The following is an 18,622-nucleotide window of genomic DNA, read 5'->3' on the forward strand; positions in this document are numbered from 1 at the left end:
AATAAATGTGTTAAAATACCAGTATCTATTGACTTTGAGATGTAAAACTAAGGACTTGGTCACCAATTCTATGCTAGTGCTAATATCTAATTTTTGGTATCCATATTTTTGGTTTTAACACACAAATTTCATACTGCATTCCCCCTAAAAGAGGCAGTAAACTACCAGGCACCATATGGAAAGCTATACAAACACAAAATTCACAATAATTTAGGGCACTCCATCATGCTTAGGATAATGCTAAGATAATATCAAATGTTCAACTATTCTTGATCTAATTAATAGTTTTTTTAATGCTTTTAGTCAGGATATATAAAAAAGAAGAATTAATTAACTTATTAAATACCTTCCTAACTAAAGAAAATCCATCATAAAAAGTTTGATAAACCCAAAAATTATCAAGAAAGACATTAAATATCCTATGATTTTACCAGAGACAGCCACTGTAACTGTTTTTAGAGGGACAGAATTATATATACAATTTTGTATTCTGCATTTTCTCCACTTATTTTTTTTCTTCCATTATAACTTGAATCGTTGAATGGCTATGTTTCTATTGCTACTTATGGTAGCAATAGAAGCCACCTCTTGGAGAAGCAAAGGTTTTTCAAGTAAAGAAGATGGCTTCTCATATAATACACATGAAAATGACAAACCTATATAGCTGTTGAAGGGAGGAAATACACATCAACTAAATATTGCTTTCTGGATTAACAAGTATTGATTTCTATTAAGTGCAGATTTATTTTCCCCAAAAATGGGGTTTTGAAATAAATTTTAAAGCATGTATTTCATCTCTTCTCCGACACTGCTCCTAGCAAAATTTCAAACTTTTAAACTCCCTTCCTCTCTTCAGATAAGCCATTCAAAAATTTGTCTCACTAGAATATCTTATAATAAAAATCCACGTAAGCAAAATGCAGTTTGTGAGAAAACAGACACTGAAATTAGACTGTATGATAACAGGAGCATTTTGCTAAAGTAAGCAGATATCATATCATACGTGTCTGACATGATCCTGATTTAATTAAAACTCTTGTTGCAGAGACCTCAAACGGACAGTCTTGATGCTTAAATTACCAAGGGCAGGGGAAGGAGTCACTGACAAAACTAAGGAGCTCTTTGGTACCTTGCAAAGTAAGCATCATTCTTTATTAAGTTCTGGACATGACTGAAGAAGCGTTATGCTCAAATTGAGGAAAAAGATGGGTAATGCTTAGTCTCTATGCTTGAGGAGCCTATAACTGGACAGGGACCATAGACAGGCTTCCTTCCCTGCCAAGACCAGGGAAACGAGACCACAGGAAAATATCACCTGAGCTACCTCTTGGAGAAGCAAAGATGTTTCAAGTAAAGAAGATGGCTTGTTTTTAATAGCTGGCTTTACTTCATTCCCCATAAACATTTCCAACCATGGAAATGTGTTATACGTTGGGGAAAGAAATGGAACTATATTCAACCTCAGAAAAATCACTATAATTCTATTGAACCTCAGAACTATCTGTGATATTTATACCCACTTGATAAAACAAGATCTCTGCTCCTATTTCATAGGTTTCCCCTCCCTGTACAGCACCGCACAGATCCATGGGATCTGCACCACCGCACCTGATCGCTCCCCTATTGGTTACAAACGTCATTGTTATTTTGAGCCTTTAGGTGACTAGGAAATAGCTCTTCTACCACCCTCTTCCCAAAGTTTAAAGTCTGGTCTAAAGATAACATTAAAAATTACTTATATTTTAGTATATTTTTTACTTTGACTATAAAATGTCAACCAAGTCATAATGGTAACCAGGAACCAAAATATGGCTTCAAAATACTCTTAGAGAAACTTAAAGCATCTTACCCAGAGAGTTTTCTTTTCCTCCAGCGTCTTTTGCTGTTTCAGATACAGGCAGTGACAAAGCCCCCAGTAGACTTTTGTCAACAGGCATCGAGACAGGGCGCTCTTGCAGACTCCGTGTGGTCCTCCTCAGGACACCATCCTGATCTCTTGCAGCCTCAGACACAGAATCCTTTATCTCTACCATTTCCTGGAAGCCCATTTTGCTCTTTTTCCTGCCTTTGGCAGGAGCACTGGCTGTGCGTCGCAGAATTCTATCTCCAATTGATCGTTTCCGAACATAATGGGAATTGTTTTCCGAAGAACCATGCCTGGGATTCTTATTGAACAATCCCTTCAGACCCTGGAGCTGTCTGTTCTGAAGACACAGAAGAATGAAGCACAAATTAAGCAAATCCCATTGTGGCAACCACTTGCCTTTTAAATGACAGCTCCATGAAAAATGAACACAAAACAAAATTTTACAGCCACTGAAGTATATTCAAACCAAGAAAATGGTAGCTCACGGCATGTCTACACAGCACCATGCACATCTCCCATCCAAGTACTAACCAGGCCCGACCCTACTTAGCTTCCAAGATCAGATGAGATCTGGCACGTTCAGGGTGGTACGGCCATAGACCATGCACGTCTTATGGACCTTACTTTGTGAGGAGGCAGCCTTCCATTTTCACAGCCAAGCTACCCAGAAGATTCCTATCCAGAGATGATGAGGTGATAGGAGAAGTTTCCACACTTAATAGACTGTTATGAACTCCAGCTGTCTTAAAGCAACAGATGCATGTTTCGAAGTGGTAAGCAGGAAATGGAGTGACATGAGAGAGCATGCTGCCATAACCATTTGAAAGAAATATGTCGGCAAGAACAAAGCACCATGCTGCGAAACTACCTTTGTAGCTCCTAGAAAGTGCAATATAGTATAACTGGGGTTGAGTATTAAAGGGCTCCACTGCAAGGGAAAAAAACAAAACACAACAAAACACAATTTGGGCTCATTCAAGAAAGTGGCACAAGTAAAAATCAAGGAGAAGAATAAAAATGCTTCTATAAGCCCTTTCTTCCACTTTTAGTGAGTTTTAGTCACAGGTTCATTCCCTGCTCAACTCATCACCTCCACATTGTGGATTATGTATTCCAATCCAAATACACCTTGAAAGTAATATATAATGTGAGTTGAGGGAGACATCTATTAGGAGAATGGAAATCCTATGGAACACTTTCTTTTTCACATTTTAATTTATTTCTGGCTCAAGTTTTAAATACATTCTGAATATCATTGTTTCCCTCAAGCCCGATAAATGTTAGAGATAGTACTTTGTTAACCTGGGATTCCTAGAAATTCAAGAATCATTTTTGAACGTTTACATTTATGTGCATTTGTGCCAGAGGAAGCATTTCAACAAGCAGCATGGGCAGAAACCGAGGACTGAGCACAGAACATCACAGAATAAAACTTCATTACTCTTAGAAATTAGAATCCTTAGCGGTCTCTCTTATACTAGCTAATGTATAGCTAAACATTATACCCCCCAACTCAGCCTTAATTGGTCCATTCCCTAGAATTTGGCTTGTAGTCATAATAATATTAATGTTAACCAACATTTTTGAACATTTACTATATGCTAGGCAGCTTTCTAAGGATAAGGATAGCATATTTATGAGGTAGGTACTATTTTTACCCTACATTTGCAGCTGAGGAAGCTAAGGCATAGAAACCATATAGAAGTCTACAGGAGACTTTCTCATAAAGAGTACTGGACATTCCTAGGTGCTAGTCAGTGCTCTTACAGTCCCTCCGAACCACATCTGGTCCTGGAAATTCATTCCAGTGGCCAAGTCCCCAATTACTTGGCATGCCTACAGGACAGCCTATTGATTTGTAAACCTCAAGTGAGCTGTGTACTGAAGAGAACAGCATCGGGAGAAAATTAGGATACACTTTTGCAGTCTGTTTCTTAAAAGAAAAGAGTCCTTATAAAGTCCTTAAAAGTCCCATGGGTGGGGAGTTTTAGGTTTACAGTTAAATACAATGGCACCAAATAAACGCCTCCTGTCTACAACTGGCTGGAATCACAGTCTGGTTAGTACTCACAATTCATCTAGGTCTAATTAAGTATTTACATAAAATCTAATGTTTAACTATATATTTCTTGTTTTAGTGAACAAATGATCATCTGAGAGAACAGCAGCTTTCCCATAAGCCCAGAGAGCCCCGCTCGGTGGCAGGAATGAGTATACCCCCCAGAACAATGGAAGGAACACAGCGGATCAGGACACGGACTGACAGGATAACTCACTGGGCTTGCTAGACTTCTCAACAGTTTTCTGCTAAAGGATAGCTTTGTCCAGATGTATGTTCCTTTTAAGCAATTAGTCAAAAAATAAGTTTGTTAAGGACCGTATTATTGTTTCATTTGGCTTTAAGCCCTATAATCATTCTTACCTTTCCATAGATTTCATTGATTGTTATGTGGACAAATATGGATGCTTCTGTCAGTCCTTCTAAATAGACATGCCGGTAGCCTGATAAAAACAGAGAAAATAGTTCCTTTTACTTGAACTTACATTTGGCTTTCCCATGGGCACAACTGAATGAAGTATTCGACTTTACTATAATTCTTTACATTGACAAAACATGTTAACACTCATATAATGCATAGTTTATATATCATAAATGCCATATGTTATATATATCACATATATTAAATTTTCCAAAGAAAACTGAATGGTCAGCCTAGAAAGGAAAAGCCAGCCCATACCTACCTGGCACTAAGCTGCTGAAGGTCACAGTTCTTTGTCCAACAAAGTCTCGTCCAATTGGATCATGATCCCACACAAGGAACCGAACCAAAGCTATTTCTGGCATGTGTACTGTAAATGTCAGGGTTTCTTCCCACACAGGGTTAAATCCTCAGAGAAATAGGAAGAGAAAAATCAGAAAAGCAAAGGGCATGACAAAAAATGAATTGGCAGCATCGTCTGCAAAGCAGACTGAAAATTGCTTGCAGTAGTTATTAAACTCATGAAGATGACCAAGCCACTCCAAGATGCCTTACTGAAATAAAGTCTTGGAATTTGCTCCATTGCCAGAAAATAATTGGTAGGAAAATTGCCTTTAAATGATTATATCAGTTCTAATAATCTTTGATGCCAAATTGCATTGTAGGGAAAGTTCCTTTAGGCAATTTCAGAACGCTTCAGAAGCTCAAAAACTACCTTTAGTAGTGGTCTAAGAATAATGATTAAGCCAAAAAAAAAAAAAAAAAAAAAAGAAGAAGAAAGAAAAAAAGAAAGAAGAAAAGAGTGGTACCATTTTACTAAATAGGATTAGGCTTCTCACCCACAAAAGGTTCTGCTGCTATAATAATCGCCAGCAAACATTCTATAAGGTCCAGGGCAGATTCCAATGCTACTGTACACTTGGTATCTTATTTCATTCTTATAGCAATTCTAATAATTGCTATCCCTCTAATAAAGGGATATTTATTATTTATCCCTAATAAATCCTTCCCTCCTCCAAAGGTGGGAAGACAGGGTTTTTGTGTTTTTTTCTAATTCAGAAAAAATACATATGATTTTTCAAAACTATATAACTTTTTAAAATTATACAAGTTGTAAATGCTTATTGAAAGATAAGAAATGTAAGTATTTAAAAGTCATTTTTTAGTAGAGAAAATTGATATTCTGAGAAAATAATGCACCTAAAGTCACTCTAGTTACAGAGCCGAATTAGACTATACGCTATTGTTTTCCAATGGCTTCCCATGAATCTAGACCTTAATATATGAAAGATATATTTTCATAGCCATTGAAAATAAATAGAAAGATATAGAATTCAACTCATATTCTCAAAGCAAAAATGCATTTATTTCTTCATGAAATTTTCTCAAAATAATTATATAAACTACTAAAAATTCAAATACTCTATAAATTTGTTTTCCTTTACTATAAATGGAAATAAGTTTTATTAAAATTATGCATTCAGGAGGCATCAGTCACTTAACCCTATGAAATGCCTCATGTAAGGAAATAATTATGGACACTGAGCTGTCCCTCCTGAACAAGACGAAGAGATTGTGTTTTTGATAACTTACTAATGACCTCTCAATTACTTCTGAAAGTAAAACAAAAACAAAACAAAACAAAAAACACCAAAAACACCACCAATGGGCATTGGTAGGAAAATGCACTATAAGAAGTTTGCTTCCTTTAGGCATGTCGTTTCCTAAAGTAATAGGTTTATGCTACTCTTGAACCCCCAAATTCTTTCAACGAGCACTTAGATAATCTCCTCTTAGGGTCTCACTATGAACCTCTACTTTCTTGAATGTTTTGAGCATTGAGGTTTAGATTTAGAGTATTAATGACTAGAGACTGAAAAAAATAGGTATGCCACAATGTTTGTCATATATATGAACAAACACCATTTAAGAAGATTACCAAGAAAAAGACATGAGGCTTGGGTACAGAAAGCTTTGTTTTATATCACGGCCAGAATACAACAATGCTGCCCATCCACCAGATGTACATTTTAAGAAGCCAACTGGCCAGAGCTTGCTGCACTTGCCTTTAGCATTTTACATGGTCCAGAAAAAAATGAAAACTCATCAAGACACATAGGCTTCACGAATGAGAGCTTTGAAGCAACTTACATCATGAAAACATGGAGGTATTTTCCTAAATTTTAACCCAGCCCTTTAAAATAGCATTTATTGGGGCGCCTGGGTGGCTTAGTCGGATAAGCATCCGACTTTCACTTAGGTCATGATCTCGCGGTTCGTGGGTTCGAGCCCCGCGTCGGGCTCTGTGCTGACAGCCAGCTCAGAGCCTGGAGACTGTTTCAGTCTGTGACTCCCTCTCTCTCTGACCCTCCCCTGCTCACACTGTCTCTCTCTCTCTCTCCCCTAGAAATAAATAAAAAACATTTTAAAAAAATTAAAAATAAATAAAATAAAATAGCATTTATTGGGGCACCTGGTGGCTTAGTCGCTTAAGCGTCCAACTTCAGCTCAGGTCATGATCTCATGGCTTGTGGGTTCGAGCGCCGCCTTGGGCTCTGTGCTGACAGCTAGCTCAGAGCCTGGAGCCTGTTTCGGATTCTGTGTCTCCCTCTCTCTCTGACCCTCACCTGTTCACACTGTCTCTCTCTCTCTCAGAAATAAATAAAACATTTAAAAAAATTTAAAATAGCATTTATTCTCTTCATTAGAAAAAAATAATAATTTGCTTCAAAAGCAAAGAATTTAAGAGCCTAGCTTACAACATCCACCAAAACATACCATGCATCAATCCCACATTTACCCAGTTTTATGTGTTTAAAAGATTTTAAAATAAAATCCAAACAGCAGTTATGAATTTTAGGGATCTGTTTCTTTTGTACATAGATAAAATTTTCTTTTTCAGTACAAATTTTATTTTTAGAGCTTCTTGATTAAAGTAAACAGATTACTAGGGCACCTGGGTGGCTCAGTTGGTTTAAGCATCAGACTTCAGCTCAGGTCAATGATCTCATGGCTCGTAAGTTCAAGCTCCATGTCAGGCTCTGTGCTGACAGCTCAGAGCCTGGAGCCTGCTTCGGATGTCTCTCTCTGCTTTTCTCCGACTCACACTCTATCTCTCTCTCTCTCAAAAAAAAAAAAATATATAAATAAACATTAAGAAAAAAGTAAACAGGTCATAATCTTACCATTGTCATCTACTACGCGGGTTTGATCTTTACAGCAGTCTACTGGCAATCCAATAATTTCAACTTCAACAAAAGGATCAATGATCTACATAAATAAAGAGAGTATTATTACAACCGATACATTTCTACATGTGTGTTAATTTGAGACTATTGGCCACATTTCAACAGCAAACCATTTTACTAGGTGCTTACTAAGAAAGAGAAACTATACAACAGATTTAGATATATGAAACAGAACTAAAAGATTAATTTTTGTTTGCCAATATTTACTGAAGCTACACAAACTTTAATAAACCTACAAGTCCAGTTCAAGTTCAATACCCAACAGAAATGAGAGCTTTTGTCCATGCTCAGAGAAGCTATGTTCATAATAGTCACACACTGGAAACAGCCTACATGCCTATCATGAGTAGGATGGATGAATTGTGGATTATTCATTTAATGACTATCATACAATGAAGAAGAAAAAATTCTGCTACACAGACATAATGTTGAGCAATTCAGACATAAAAGAGAATATACTGGGGGCGCCTAGCTGGCTCAGTTGGAAGAGCATGCAACTCTTGATCTCAAGGTTGTGAGTTTGAGCCCCACAGTGGGTATAGAAATTACTTTAAAAAATGGGGGCGCCTGGGTGGCTTAGTCGGTTAAGCGTCCGACTTTCTCTTAGGTCACGATCTCACAGTTCGTGGGTTCGAGCCCCGCGTCGGGCTCTGTGCTGACTGCCAGATCGGAGCCTGGAGCCTGTTTCAGTCTGTGAATCCCTCTCTCTCTGACCCTCCCCTGCTCATGCTGTCTCTCTCTCTCTCCTAGAAATAAATAAAACATTAAAAAAAAAAAAAAGAAATTACTTTAAAAAATGAAATCTTTTTTAGAAAAAGAATATATACTGTAAGAGTCCATTTACATAAAAGTTGAGCACAGCACAATTAATTGGTTATGATGGGGGTTGGTGTTTAATTTAGAGGGTGCATATTTCCTGGAAGGGTGAATAGAAACCTTCTGGGGGGTCCTCAGATGTTCTGTTGCCTAAATAATAATTAATCAAGCTCTCCACATTTGATTCATGCACTTTAATATGTTTAAATCAATTGAGTACTATAATGTGACTTTAAAATTTTTTTAATGTTTACTTCTGAAAGAGAGAGAGAGAAAGAGAGAGCGAGCGCAGGGAAGAGTAGAGAGAAAGGGAGACACAGAATCCAAAGCAGGTTCCAGGCTCTGAGCTGTCAGCACATAGCCCAATACATGGCTCGAATTCATGAACCATGAGACCATGACCTGAGCTGAAGTTGGACACTTAACTGGCTGAACCACCCAGGTGCCTCATAATGTAACTCAAAGTATCAGAAAAACTAAAAGATTAAAAAAGAATCAACAGAAAAACTAAACACTTAGTCTTCCTTCCCACATCCCCCACATCCCCCACATCCCCCACATCCCCTCTCCTCCAGAAGGGATCCTGCTTTTTATCATGCAAATAAGTTCTTTTATCATGCAAGTTTTGGATAATGAGCAATGAAAGATTGAAACCTAAAGAGTCCACAGAAGAGCTTGTCTAAAAGTGTAAAAGGAGAGAGTTACTAAGTCTAAGAAAAAGTCTAAGAAAAAATGGTCTAGGAACTGGGGAAATAAGGAGAATATGGAGTTTTGGGGGGAGCTTCAGGGAATAAGAGCTAGAAGAATGTGGGAAAAACATGCTGAGAAAATTGGGTGGATACATACACTTTTTGTTTACTAAATAAACTATGATGCTTATTCATTTTCAATCAGGCATTTTATGCTAGAAGTTCGTCCTTTCAATAGAATCCTGTGCTAAAACTGAACAATTGGGTAGCTCAGATTTTGGGGGGCAGCTAATGAGTAGGACTTCTGTTCATAAGGAATTCAAGAAGACCACAGACTTGAAGAGCAACTTCCTGCTTCAAAACTTGGCTCCTATGCTACCTTAGGCAAGTGTCTGTGCTTCAGCTTCCTCATCTGCAAACCTGAGACACCAGCATCTGGTTTCTCATAAGGTAATCCAGCTGAGATGCTGGAAGAACAGAATCGGATGGTGGCAGCAAGACTGGAAAGAGATGTGGGCGGGAGAAGTCCAAGGAGATAGTAATTCATTAGATGTGGAGAGCAGAGACAGATAAAAATTTAAGATGACAGTCAGTTTTATGAATGAAAGCAAGAACAATGGTTATTTCATTCTCAGGTGGATAAACAATGTGAGAGATCATGGGTTGAGAATTCAGGGAGCCTGGATAAGGGAAAAACTATATCTTTATTTTATCTTTATGTTCATTAGCTTATTACTAAAGCCCAATATAATAGTACTGGGATTGTAATTTTGTATCTGGCAGAAATCATGGATGCTTTTGTGTCCTATTACAGTTGTTGCAGAAATTTCCATGTATCATCTACATTTATCATGGCTTCAAAATTCTAACAGTTATTAAACCAACCCCTAGATCCTGCTATTTATTGCATTAATAGATACATACATGCATGTCATAATTTTTAATATTTTGATAAGTGAATTTCAATACAACTGTTTTCCAGGGAATCCCTACAGATTTTATTTTATGCATCTAAAAATATTATTCTGAGAGGGGTCCAGATGGGCACATCAGATACCAAAGGACTCCATGGCTCAAGAAATGTTGAAATATCCTGATAGAGAACCTTGTAAGCCAAGTTAAGGAGATTGGGTTTTATTTTAATTACAAAAAAATTTTTTAAAAACCCACCTTTCCTCATACATATAAAAAATTAACTCCCCACACTGTGTATTAGTTACAAAGGTAAAGAGATAACTAGATAATGAAAAACATCTGGAAGAACCCCCCTTATCCAAGTAACGTGATCAATCGCGGAATAAAGTGACATCACACAGCTCCTGATGTGATGCACTGAGAAGGACACAACATTGCCCAGGGAGTCCTCCTGACAAATACATTTATGTTTATTCCGGTCATGAAGAAGCAATCAGGACATTAAATTCATATTGAAGGACATTCTGAAAATAACTGACTTGGACATTTTGTAAAATGTCCATGTCATGAAAACAAAACAAGAAAGCTGGGGAACTGTTCTAGATTTTAAAAGGACCAGAGAGGGGGACCTGGGTGGCTCAGTGACTTAAGCATGTAACTTTGGCTCAGATCATGATCTCACGGTTCATGAGTTTGAGCCCCGTATCAGCTGTGTGCTGACAGCTCAGAGACTAGAGCCTGCTTCAGATTCTGTGATTCCCTTTCTCTCCAACCCTCCTCTGCTCATGCTCTGTCTCTCTCTGTTTCTCAAAGATAAATAAACATTAAGAAATGCTTTTAAAAAAGGACCAGAGAGAAATGTCAAGTAAAAGCAATGTGTGATCCTTGATTGGGTCCTGAATATATAAAGAAAAAGAGAAGATATAAGGACAATTGGGGGATAATTGGAGACAATTGAATATAGATTTTATATTAGATAATATTATTGCTTCAGTGTTAAAGGTCATGCCTGTATTGTGGTTATACAGGAGAATGTTCTTATTCTTAGGAGATAAATGCTGAAGATGGTAGGTATTTAGGTGTCAAGGGTAATAATGCCAACAATGTATTCTCAAATGACTGTAAAGAAATGCAAATATGTGTATTTGCACTTGTGTGTATATATACATACACATACAAATATACTTCTGCAAACACATATAAATGCATCACACATGGAAGAGAGAGAAAGGAAATTTAGTAATATAAAAAATTTAGTAATTTTATTAGTGAAGCTAGGTGCTGGAGATATGGCATTAATTTTACTATTCTTGCAATTTTTCTGAGGTTTAAAATTTTTCAAAATAAACAGTTGGAGAGAAAAAATAGGAAGTGAGTCTTCATTTGGCAAACAGTGAAGAAAAGAAAGAAGGAAAGGAGAGGTAAGGATGCATTTTCTGACACTGCCCAATTACTCTTGCTGCTTCGAGGAGGACAGAATGGACACAGGGAGACCCGTCAGCTGGGAGGCTATTGCAGCAGAACTGACGAGAGACAACGGGGGTGTGGATTAGGCTGGAGGCAAGAGAGATGGAACAAATGGTCCCATATGAAGCTCCTACTTTCCGAGAAGTAGGACACGGTGCCATCTGTCGAAGATGAGAAGGAAAAGGATGAGAACATAGGTCTGAGGAGAGGGAGGCTGGAATTGGCCACTATGGAGATGGAGAAGGGGAACGAAGGCTGACAAGGTGAAGTGGATGGCCGCACAGCATCACGGGTCAGCTAAGATCTGCAACAAAGAATTTATGGTGATACCCAACAGCAGAGCACTGTGGTGTCTCCAGTCAAAGTTCAAGATCCAAAAATGTTGGTTTAACAAGTAGGAGTAGCCAAGAGCCTGGGGTGAAAGACCTCTGAGAGGAAGGACATGGGCATACCTCCAAAATAGAAGGTACACTGCATTCCAGAAGGAACTGTGTGTGCTTTGCCAATAAGTCAGTTGATATCTGATGAGCTGAGGTCAGTGCTCATTTATGAACACATACACATACAGAGAAAGAGAGTGAGAGAGACAGAGAACTCTGAAGATATTTCAGATAAAATATAAACACAATAAAATAATCATGTAATTATCCACTTGGTCATACACATGGCTTACCTCGCCTCGGTCTCCAAACATGGAGTCTGGAGGTTTGGGGAGTTGCTGTCCACTGATCACTTTCAGGATGAGCTGCTTTTTGGGGTTTGCAGGAAGTGGATCACCAGAGAAAGGATTGAAAGTACCTAAGCCAAATAAAGCGGAGGTTAAAATCTGAGGTTGGTAACATGCGAACGCACACACACACACGCATACACACACACATCCTTTAAACATGTAGAACAAAGAAACAACAAGTGCTGAATTACAACAGTGTTTCTTAGAGAAAAGAAATGGTGACATAACTATTAGTGTGGCTTTTGCTTGAAGGCAATGCCAGCTGGCATTTCTATAGCTGTAGCTTTTCTAGGATCCATGCTCCCAAAGACAAAGGAATGGGTCAATTTGAAATGTTTGTGATGCAATTATCAATCATGGCATGAGGGAAGGGAAGCATTTTATTGGAATGCCAATAGTGTAGACAAAGTGAGTGGTTATGTCAGATTCGAATAATCTAACTTAAACTATAGTAGGTATAGAGAGTGAATATAACAAATGGAAAGAAGACCTGAAACAGTAAACAGAAGAATAAGAAAACATGCAAAGCATAAAATCCAGAAGGCACATCTGTCAACACTTCTTACCTGAATTGTTAAAAAGCCACTTTGGAAAATTTTAAAAGAATTTTAATGAGCAGAGCCAAAAAGAAATGTTTCTTGATCTAACACTACATTATCTTTTCTTTTTTGTTAGCGTTGTTTTATAATTGGATTCTGCTGACTAAAACGGCTTGATAAAGCTGTGTCAGGTGGTATTTTAATTTTGTTAGCAGGTTTCAGACTCACTCATATTCACTGAGCTTCTGAAAGACGGGGCTCAGATCTTAGAAGGCAGCACAATTTATAAGTGATGCACAGGGAGTAACAAGCAGGGGCACTGGATTTCAGATGATGATCCATTGCTAACTGTGTCTCTCTTTAGGTAAATAACCTCACAAGAGATCATGTTACCCAAACATTAAATAGTTGTGACAATTTGCATGCCAATACCTTAACTCTTGTCTCTTTTTTAAAAATCATGTTGCAGGAGCGCCTGGGTGGCTCAGTCATGATCTCATGGTTCAAGCCCCACATCAGGCTTTCTGCTGTCAGCACAGACCCTGCTTCAGATCCTCTGTTTCCTTCTCTCTCTCTGCCCCTCCCCACATGCTTTCTCTCTCAAAAATAAATAGGCATCAAAAAAATTTTTTAGAGAATCGTGTTGCAAAACACTGATGTATCACATTTTGCAGAGAGTTCCTTCAATAAGATTACCCGCATTCAGAGAGATGACCATGAAATGAACACACCTTTGCACATTTGCTGGGGTTTGAGGACATAGCCACAATTGCCATTGGTCTTGAATTTGGCTCGATTTAACTGCATCATTCGCCCTTCAGACTGGTAGTTCAGCGCCACTGTGCAAGTTCAAAGTTTGAGAAAATTAGGCAAGACAGCGGCACAGAGTCAGGACATCCGGAGACATGCTCGTTCCCAAGCGTACGCACCTAGCTGGCAGCCTGCATTCCAGTAGGGCAGAGGGTTGAAGTTACTGGAATCAATGCGGTAGGCAGAGGGATAAATCCTTGTGAGCTGCTTTTGGTTATAAATCATGAACTGCTCCGATTTCTGCTGAACCACCTGATGTGCTCTTGTTTCGCTAAATGATAACACATTCCCTGTGGTTCCTGGCAGTTTTTAATAAAGAAAAAAGAGAAGTGAGAGCCCCAGCCAAGAAAACACCACTCACAAAAGACTTTTTTACCTATGTCAGATTATATCCATCATAAAATGCAGAGCAAAAGAGTGAATTCAACCAGAGTGGCAGTAGCTTCTAACCAAGAAAGATCCATAGGATCGCATTCTTGGGACTCTTTAGCCATTTTGAGGCCAAATTAGAGGTTTACATCTTGCTGGGATAACTGAATGTTTCTGAGTCCCCTGTTCTTCCAGGAATTCAAAACATGTCACTAATTCACGTCTATCTGGCTAGTATAAAGAGGGCTGGCAGGAAAATCATTTTTCAGGGGCATGATTCCAACAGAATATCTTTGCCAAATATATACACAGTCATGGATAAATAAAACTATGCAACTTACTCCTGATAACAGGGAGACATTCATTGAAGATATTTGTCTAGAAAGCACTCATGTGAAACACATATTAATGTAATATAATAATTAATAAAAGACCAATTCCAAAAGAGAAAAAAAAGAGTTTTAATGCTAATTGGGATAGAATTATGAACAGGAACAATAGTGGAGACAGATTTTTAAAGAGCATTATAAAAAAATCTCAGAAACAAGAACAATCATCTGCCATCCATATGTACAATGGGATACATAAAGGGAGGTAAAAGAACAGGAAGCCTATATTAAAATTTCCTGACTATCAGCAGGAGATGTCAATCCAGGGCCAAGGTGGCTGCCAATTTGAGGGTCATGATGGAGGTGACCTCCCACCAAGCATTCAGCATCCTGCCCTTTCCCCCCAGTCTCAGGTCTATAATGCCACTACTCCTCCTGCCCCTTCACCAAATATCCACACCCCACCTCTAAAATGACCAGCCATATGTGTTCTGGATCTGCTAAAAGAAACCAGCCTAAATAAAGAATGAAACTTGCCCAGAGCCTCCTTCCCTTCTCAGTGTTTTCTCTGGCAAGCTAAGTGTATCTGAACACAGACTGAGGGACACAGCTCATGTAGCCAAGGAACTGAACTAGAGTCTTGGTGGGCCAGCTGGGCCGAAACTGTATCCACACTGTGCATGTTCATTGGAGCACACAGTCCCCCAGGGTCCCTGTTGTCGTCAGGATTGCATACCCTTGGATATTAAATGCTGGCCAAATGACTACCAGTTACACTCTAGAGATGGAACTTGGGATGATCACGTATACAAGATGGAGGCAAAGAAATAAGAGAACTGCAGTTTTTAATAGGATGACTTCCCTCATATAGATTCTTTCCTTATCACATATATTTAATTGACATACTTATTAACATAGTTTAAATATGTCAAGCATACTAAAAATAATCTTATTTGCAGATTTTGATGAACAATGCTTCAAACACGATGGGAGGAAGCAGTCTTTTTTTTTTTTAAGGAGAAGGGGTTTTTTGATCTGTTTTGTTTTGTTTATTTTTGAGACAGAGACAGAGTACAAGTCGGGGAGGGGCAGAAAGAGAGGGAGACACAGAATCTGAAACAGGCTCCAGGCTCTGAGCTGTCAGCACAGAACCAGATGCAGGGCTCGAACCCATGAACCATGAGCCGTGAGATTATGACCTGAGCCGAAGTCGGGCGTTCAACCAACTGAGCCACCCACACACTCCGGAAATATAGTCTTTTTGACAAACCACATTCAGATGCAGAAACACTATAATCACTATAACTGTTTTCTATCTCTCTCCACATAAATATGTAAACCACATTGTCATCAAGATGACCTTACTAATTAGGCACATATCAATTAGCATGTGAGTAGATCTGAGTTGCTTTGCATTGGGATAAGACATGCATTCAATATTTATTGCTGATTTTGTGGCCACACAAACACTCATACACACACAACAAAAACTCCTGAACTTCTAGAGCTAAAGAGTACTCAATATTATTTTCCATTAAGCTAATAGAATTATAATTTCTTAAAGTATTTATTAGAAATTATATTCCTCTAGGGGTGCCTGGGTGGCTTAGTCGGTTAAGCGTCCGACTTTCACTTGGGTCATGATCTCTCGGTTCGTGGGTTCGAGCCCCGCGTCGGGCTCTGTGCTGACTGGCAGCTCAGAGCCTGGAGCCTGTTTCAGTCTGTGACTCCCTCTCTCTCTGACCCTCCCCTGCTCATGCTGTCTCTCTCTCTCTCTCCTAGAAATAAATAAAACATTAAAAAAAAAAAAAAGAAATTATATTCCTCTAGGGGCACCTGAGTGGCTCAGTCAATGAAGTATCCAATTCTTGGTTTCATCTCAGGTCATGATCTCATGGTTGGTGAGTTCGAGCCCTTCACTGGACTCTGCTGACAGTGTAGAGCCTGCTTGGGATTCTCTGTCCCTCACTCTCTGCTCCTCCCCTGCTTGCTCTGTCTGTCTGTCTCTCAAAAATAAATTTTAAAAAGCTTTTTAAAAATAAAAAAAAAGAACTTATATTCCTATAAACCAAATACATCTGTAACTCCATTAAACCACTCACTGAGTTTATTTTCTAGCTATAGGTGGTATTATAAGGATGTGTTTTTCACTTGCTGAGAATCCTAGTTTCTCATGTTCTCTTATGTGAAATTACTCTTTTTAATTGTCACCATTTGAAGAAGGAATCAACACCAAAGGTAAGAAAATCTGTAGACAGAAAATGATACAGTTGTGGAACAGGAAAAACAAAAAAGATCTCAGGGAAGAATCCTGGAGGTTTGTAATGGACAGAAGACTCAGCAAAATGTCATTTTTCCTTCACAAAGACTTGTTGAGAAAATGAGAGATTTTTAATTTCCATTTCACTTCCTCTAAAATTAAAATTAGATAGAAAAGCCACATGACTATAGTTTATTTCTATAAGCTTTCAGTAACTGAATAAAACAGAAATGAGAAGGGAAGAGGAGCAGCTAACAGAAAAGTCCAGGGTAAGAACACTCATAACAAGGATTTCTCAACTCAACACAAAGCAAATAATAGGTGAAAACAGTGAAAAGTGGGTGCTTCTGAAATCCCTGCTCTTTCTGTTAAAACTTCAATCTGTGCATGAAATTATTTTCATCAAAGTTGGGGCACCCAGGTGGCTTAGTCGGTTAAGTGTCTGACTCTTAATTTCTACTTAGGTCATGATCTCACAGTTCATGAGTTCAAGCCCCATATCAAGCTTTGCACTCTGGAATTCTCTCTCTGCCCCTTCCCCACTCTCTCACTCTCTCTCTCAAAAATAAACAAACATTTAAAAATAAATAAATAATTGTCATCAATGTCAAAACTTCCAATGAGAAAATATGGGGCTTTTTGAGGTGCTATTTTAGCCAATTAATTTCTTCTTTTTTCTGGTCATTCACACTAGGAATGTCCATCTGTTACCTGGCCACTGAACCCGGTCAGGTCTCCATAGTTCACACGTTGGGCAAGACCTTGCTATAGTGCATTTGTCTTTGCAGAATAGTGAAGTCCTCCTCTGCCCTGAAGGAAATTTCTCTATCTCCAGCCAATCAGGCAACCGCAGTAATCAATATAGTCCTCCCGGTGAACAAAGCATTATACTGGCAGTCGGTTTCCTGACACTTAGGTTGGACTCTACACAGTTCCAGAAATGTGTGATGATTAATAAACAGTTGACAAAGAAAGATCAAGAATGTTTACCCTAGAAGAAAAACTCAGTCCTCACCATCGTCCACAATGTCTTGGGCTGCCACAGAGTTCGTGTACACAACCAAGTCAGAGAGCTCTCGGCAGAGCTTCATGGTTTTCCTTCGGCGACCCAACCTAGGAAACACACACCCAGGACTAAATGTCATTGTAGAGCTGGAAGATGTTGGGGCTTTTGGTTACTCCACCTTCCCTACCTGTTCTTAATGGAGCCAGGATTAGAACCCACGTGTGATTCCTAGTTCAGCTCTCTTTCCATCAGAGTACCCTAACTCACGTGGTTTCATTTACTGCTCGGCTGAGAATCACAGGATCTTCTTATGTATTTGCGAGTTCTGTTGTGAAGGGCTTGGCTGCCACTGTTCCCCAGCTAGGGAGGAACTCCAGAGTTCACTGGGCATGTCCTCCACTTTGGCAGCGGAACCTGGACTTCTATTTAAGAACATTCACAGCAGAGGGCCCCTGGAAGGTGATCCCATTTCTCGTACATCCTTTACTGTAAATACATATTGAGCTTTCTGTACCCTAAGGGTAGGAACCATATGCATCCTCTCTGCCCTTTCTAGTTACTAGTTTATGTATGAACACTCTGTCAAAGTGAAGCTAAGTATAAAATTTAATGGAGCACTAAATGTCATCCATTCCTACAAGACCTTTCTATGCTTTTAATTTCATTTAATTTCAGTCTTTCAATAGAGACAGGGCTGTGTGTGTATGCATTATCTGTGATATAATTTACATTCCTCTGTGACTTTACTGTTTATACAAACTGCCAGAAAATCATCTTACTCATTTGAAATTCTATTGGCAATAATAAAAAAAAGTAGCTAATATTTTTGAGTGCTTAGTTAATTGGAATAGGGATTATTGGGCTAAGCAGTTTAATTCCTTTAAGCTATACAATGATCCTAAGAAACAGATATATATGGGGTGCCTGGGTGGCTCAGTCGGATAAGTGTCTGACTTCAGCTCGGGCCATGATCACAAGGTTCGTGTCTTTGAGCCCCACATCAGGCTCTGTGCTGCTAGTTGCTTAGAGCCTGGAGCCTGCTTCTGATTCTGTATCTCTTTCTCTCTCTGACCCTCCCCTGCTCATGCTGTCTCTCT

General features: G+C 38.8%; 1 protein-coding gene across 1 annotated transcript in view; it reads right to left on the bottom strand.

The window, feature by feature from the left end:
• Nucleotides 1-18,622, bottom strand: part of PLCH1 (phospholipase C eta 1) — a 206,143-nt gene that overhangs the window by 3,682 nt on the left and 183,839 nt on the right. Inside the window, exons 15-23 of the mRNA XM_039236058.1 lie at nucleotides 17,535-17,632; nucleotides 13,681-13,860; nucleotides 13,483-13,590; nucleotides 12,156-12,280; nucleotides 7,533-7,617; nucleotides 4,610-4,756; nucleotides 4,290-4,369; nucleotides 2,736-2,795; nucleotides 1,850-2,204 (exon numbers count right to left, since the gene is read on the bottom strand). Of these exons, the coding sequence (XP_039091989.1) occupies nucleotides 1,850-2,204; nucleotides 2,736-2,795; nucleotides 4,290-4,369; nucleotides 4,610-4,756; nucleotides 7,533-7,617; nucleotides 12,156-12,280; nucleotides 13,483-13,590; nucleotides 13,681-13,860; nucleotides 17,535-17,632 (1,238 nt within the window). The remainder of the gene's footprint in view (nucleotides 1-1,849; nucleotides 2,205-2,735; nucleotides 2,796-4,289; nucleotides 4,370-4,609; nucleotides 4,757-7,532; nucleotides 7,618-12,155; nucleotides 12,281-13,482; nucleotides 13,591-13,680; nucleotides 13,861-17,534; nucleotides 17,633-18,622) is intronic.

Source organism: Hyaena hyaena, unplaced genomic scaffold, assembly GCF_003009895.1.
Source record: "Hyaena hyaena isolate Hyena2069 unplaced genomic scaffold, ASM300989v1 scaffold_105, whole genome shotgun sequence".
Lineage (NCBI taxonomy): Eukaryota > Metazoa > Chordata > Mammalia > Carnivora > Hyaenidae > Hyaena > Hyaena hyaena.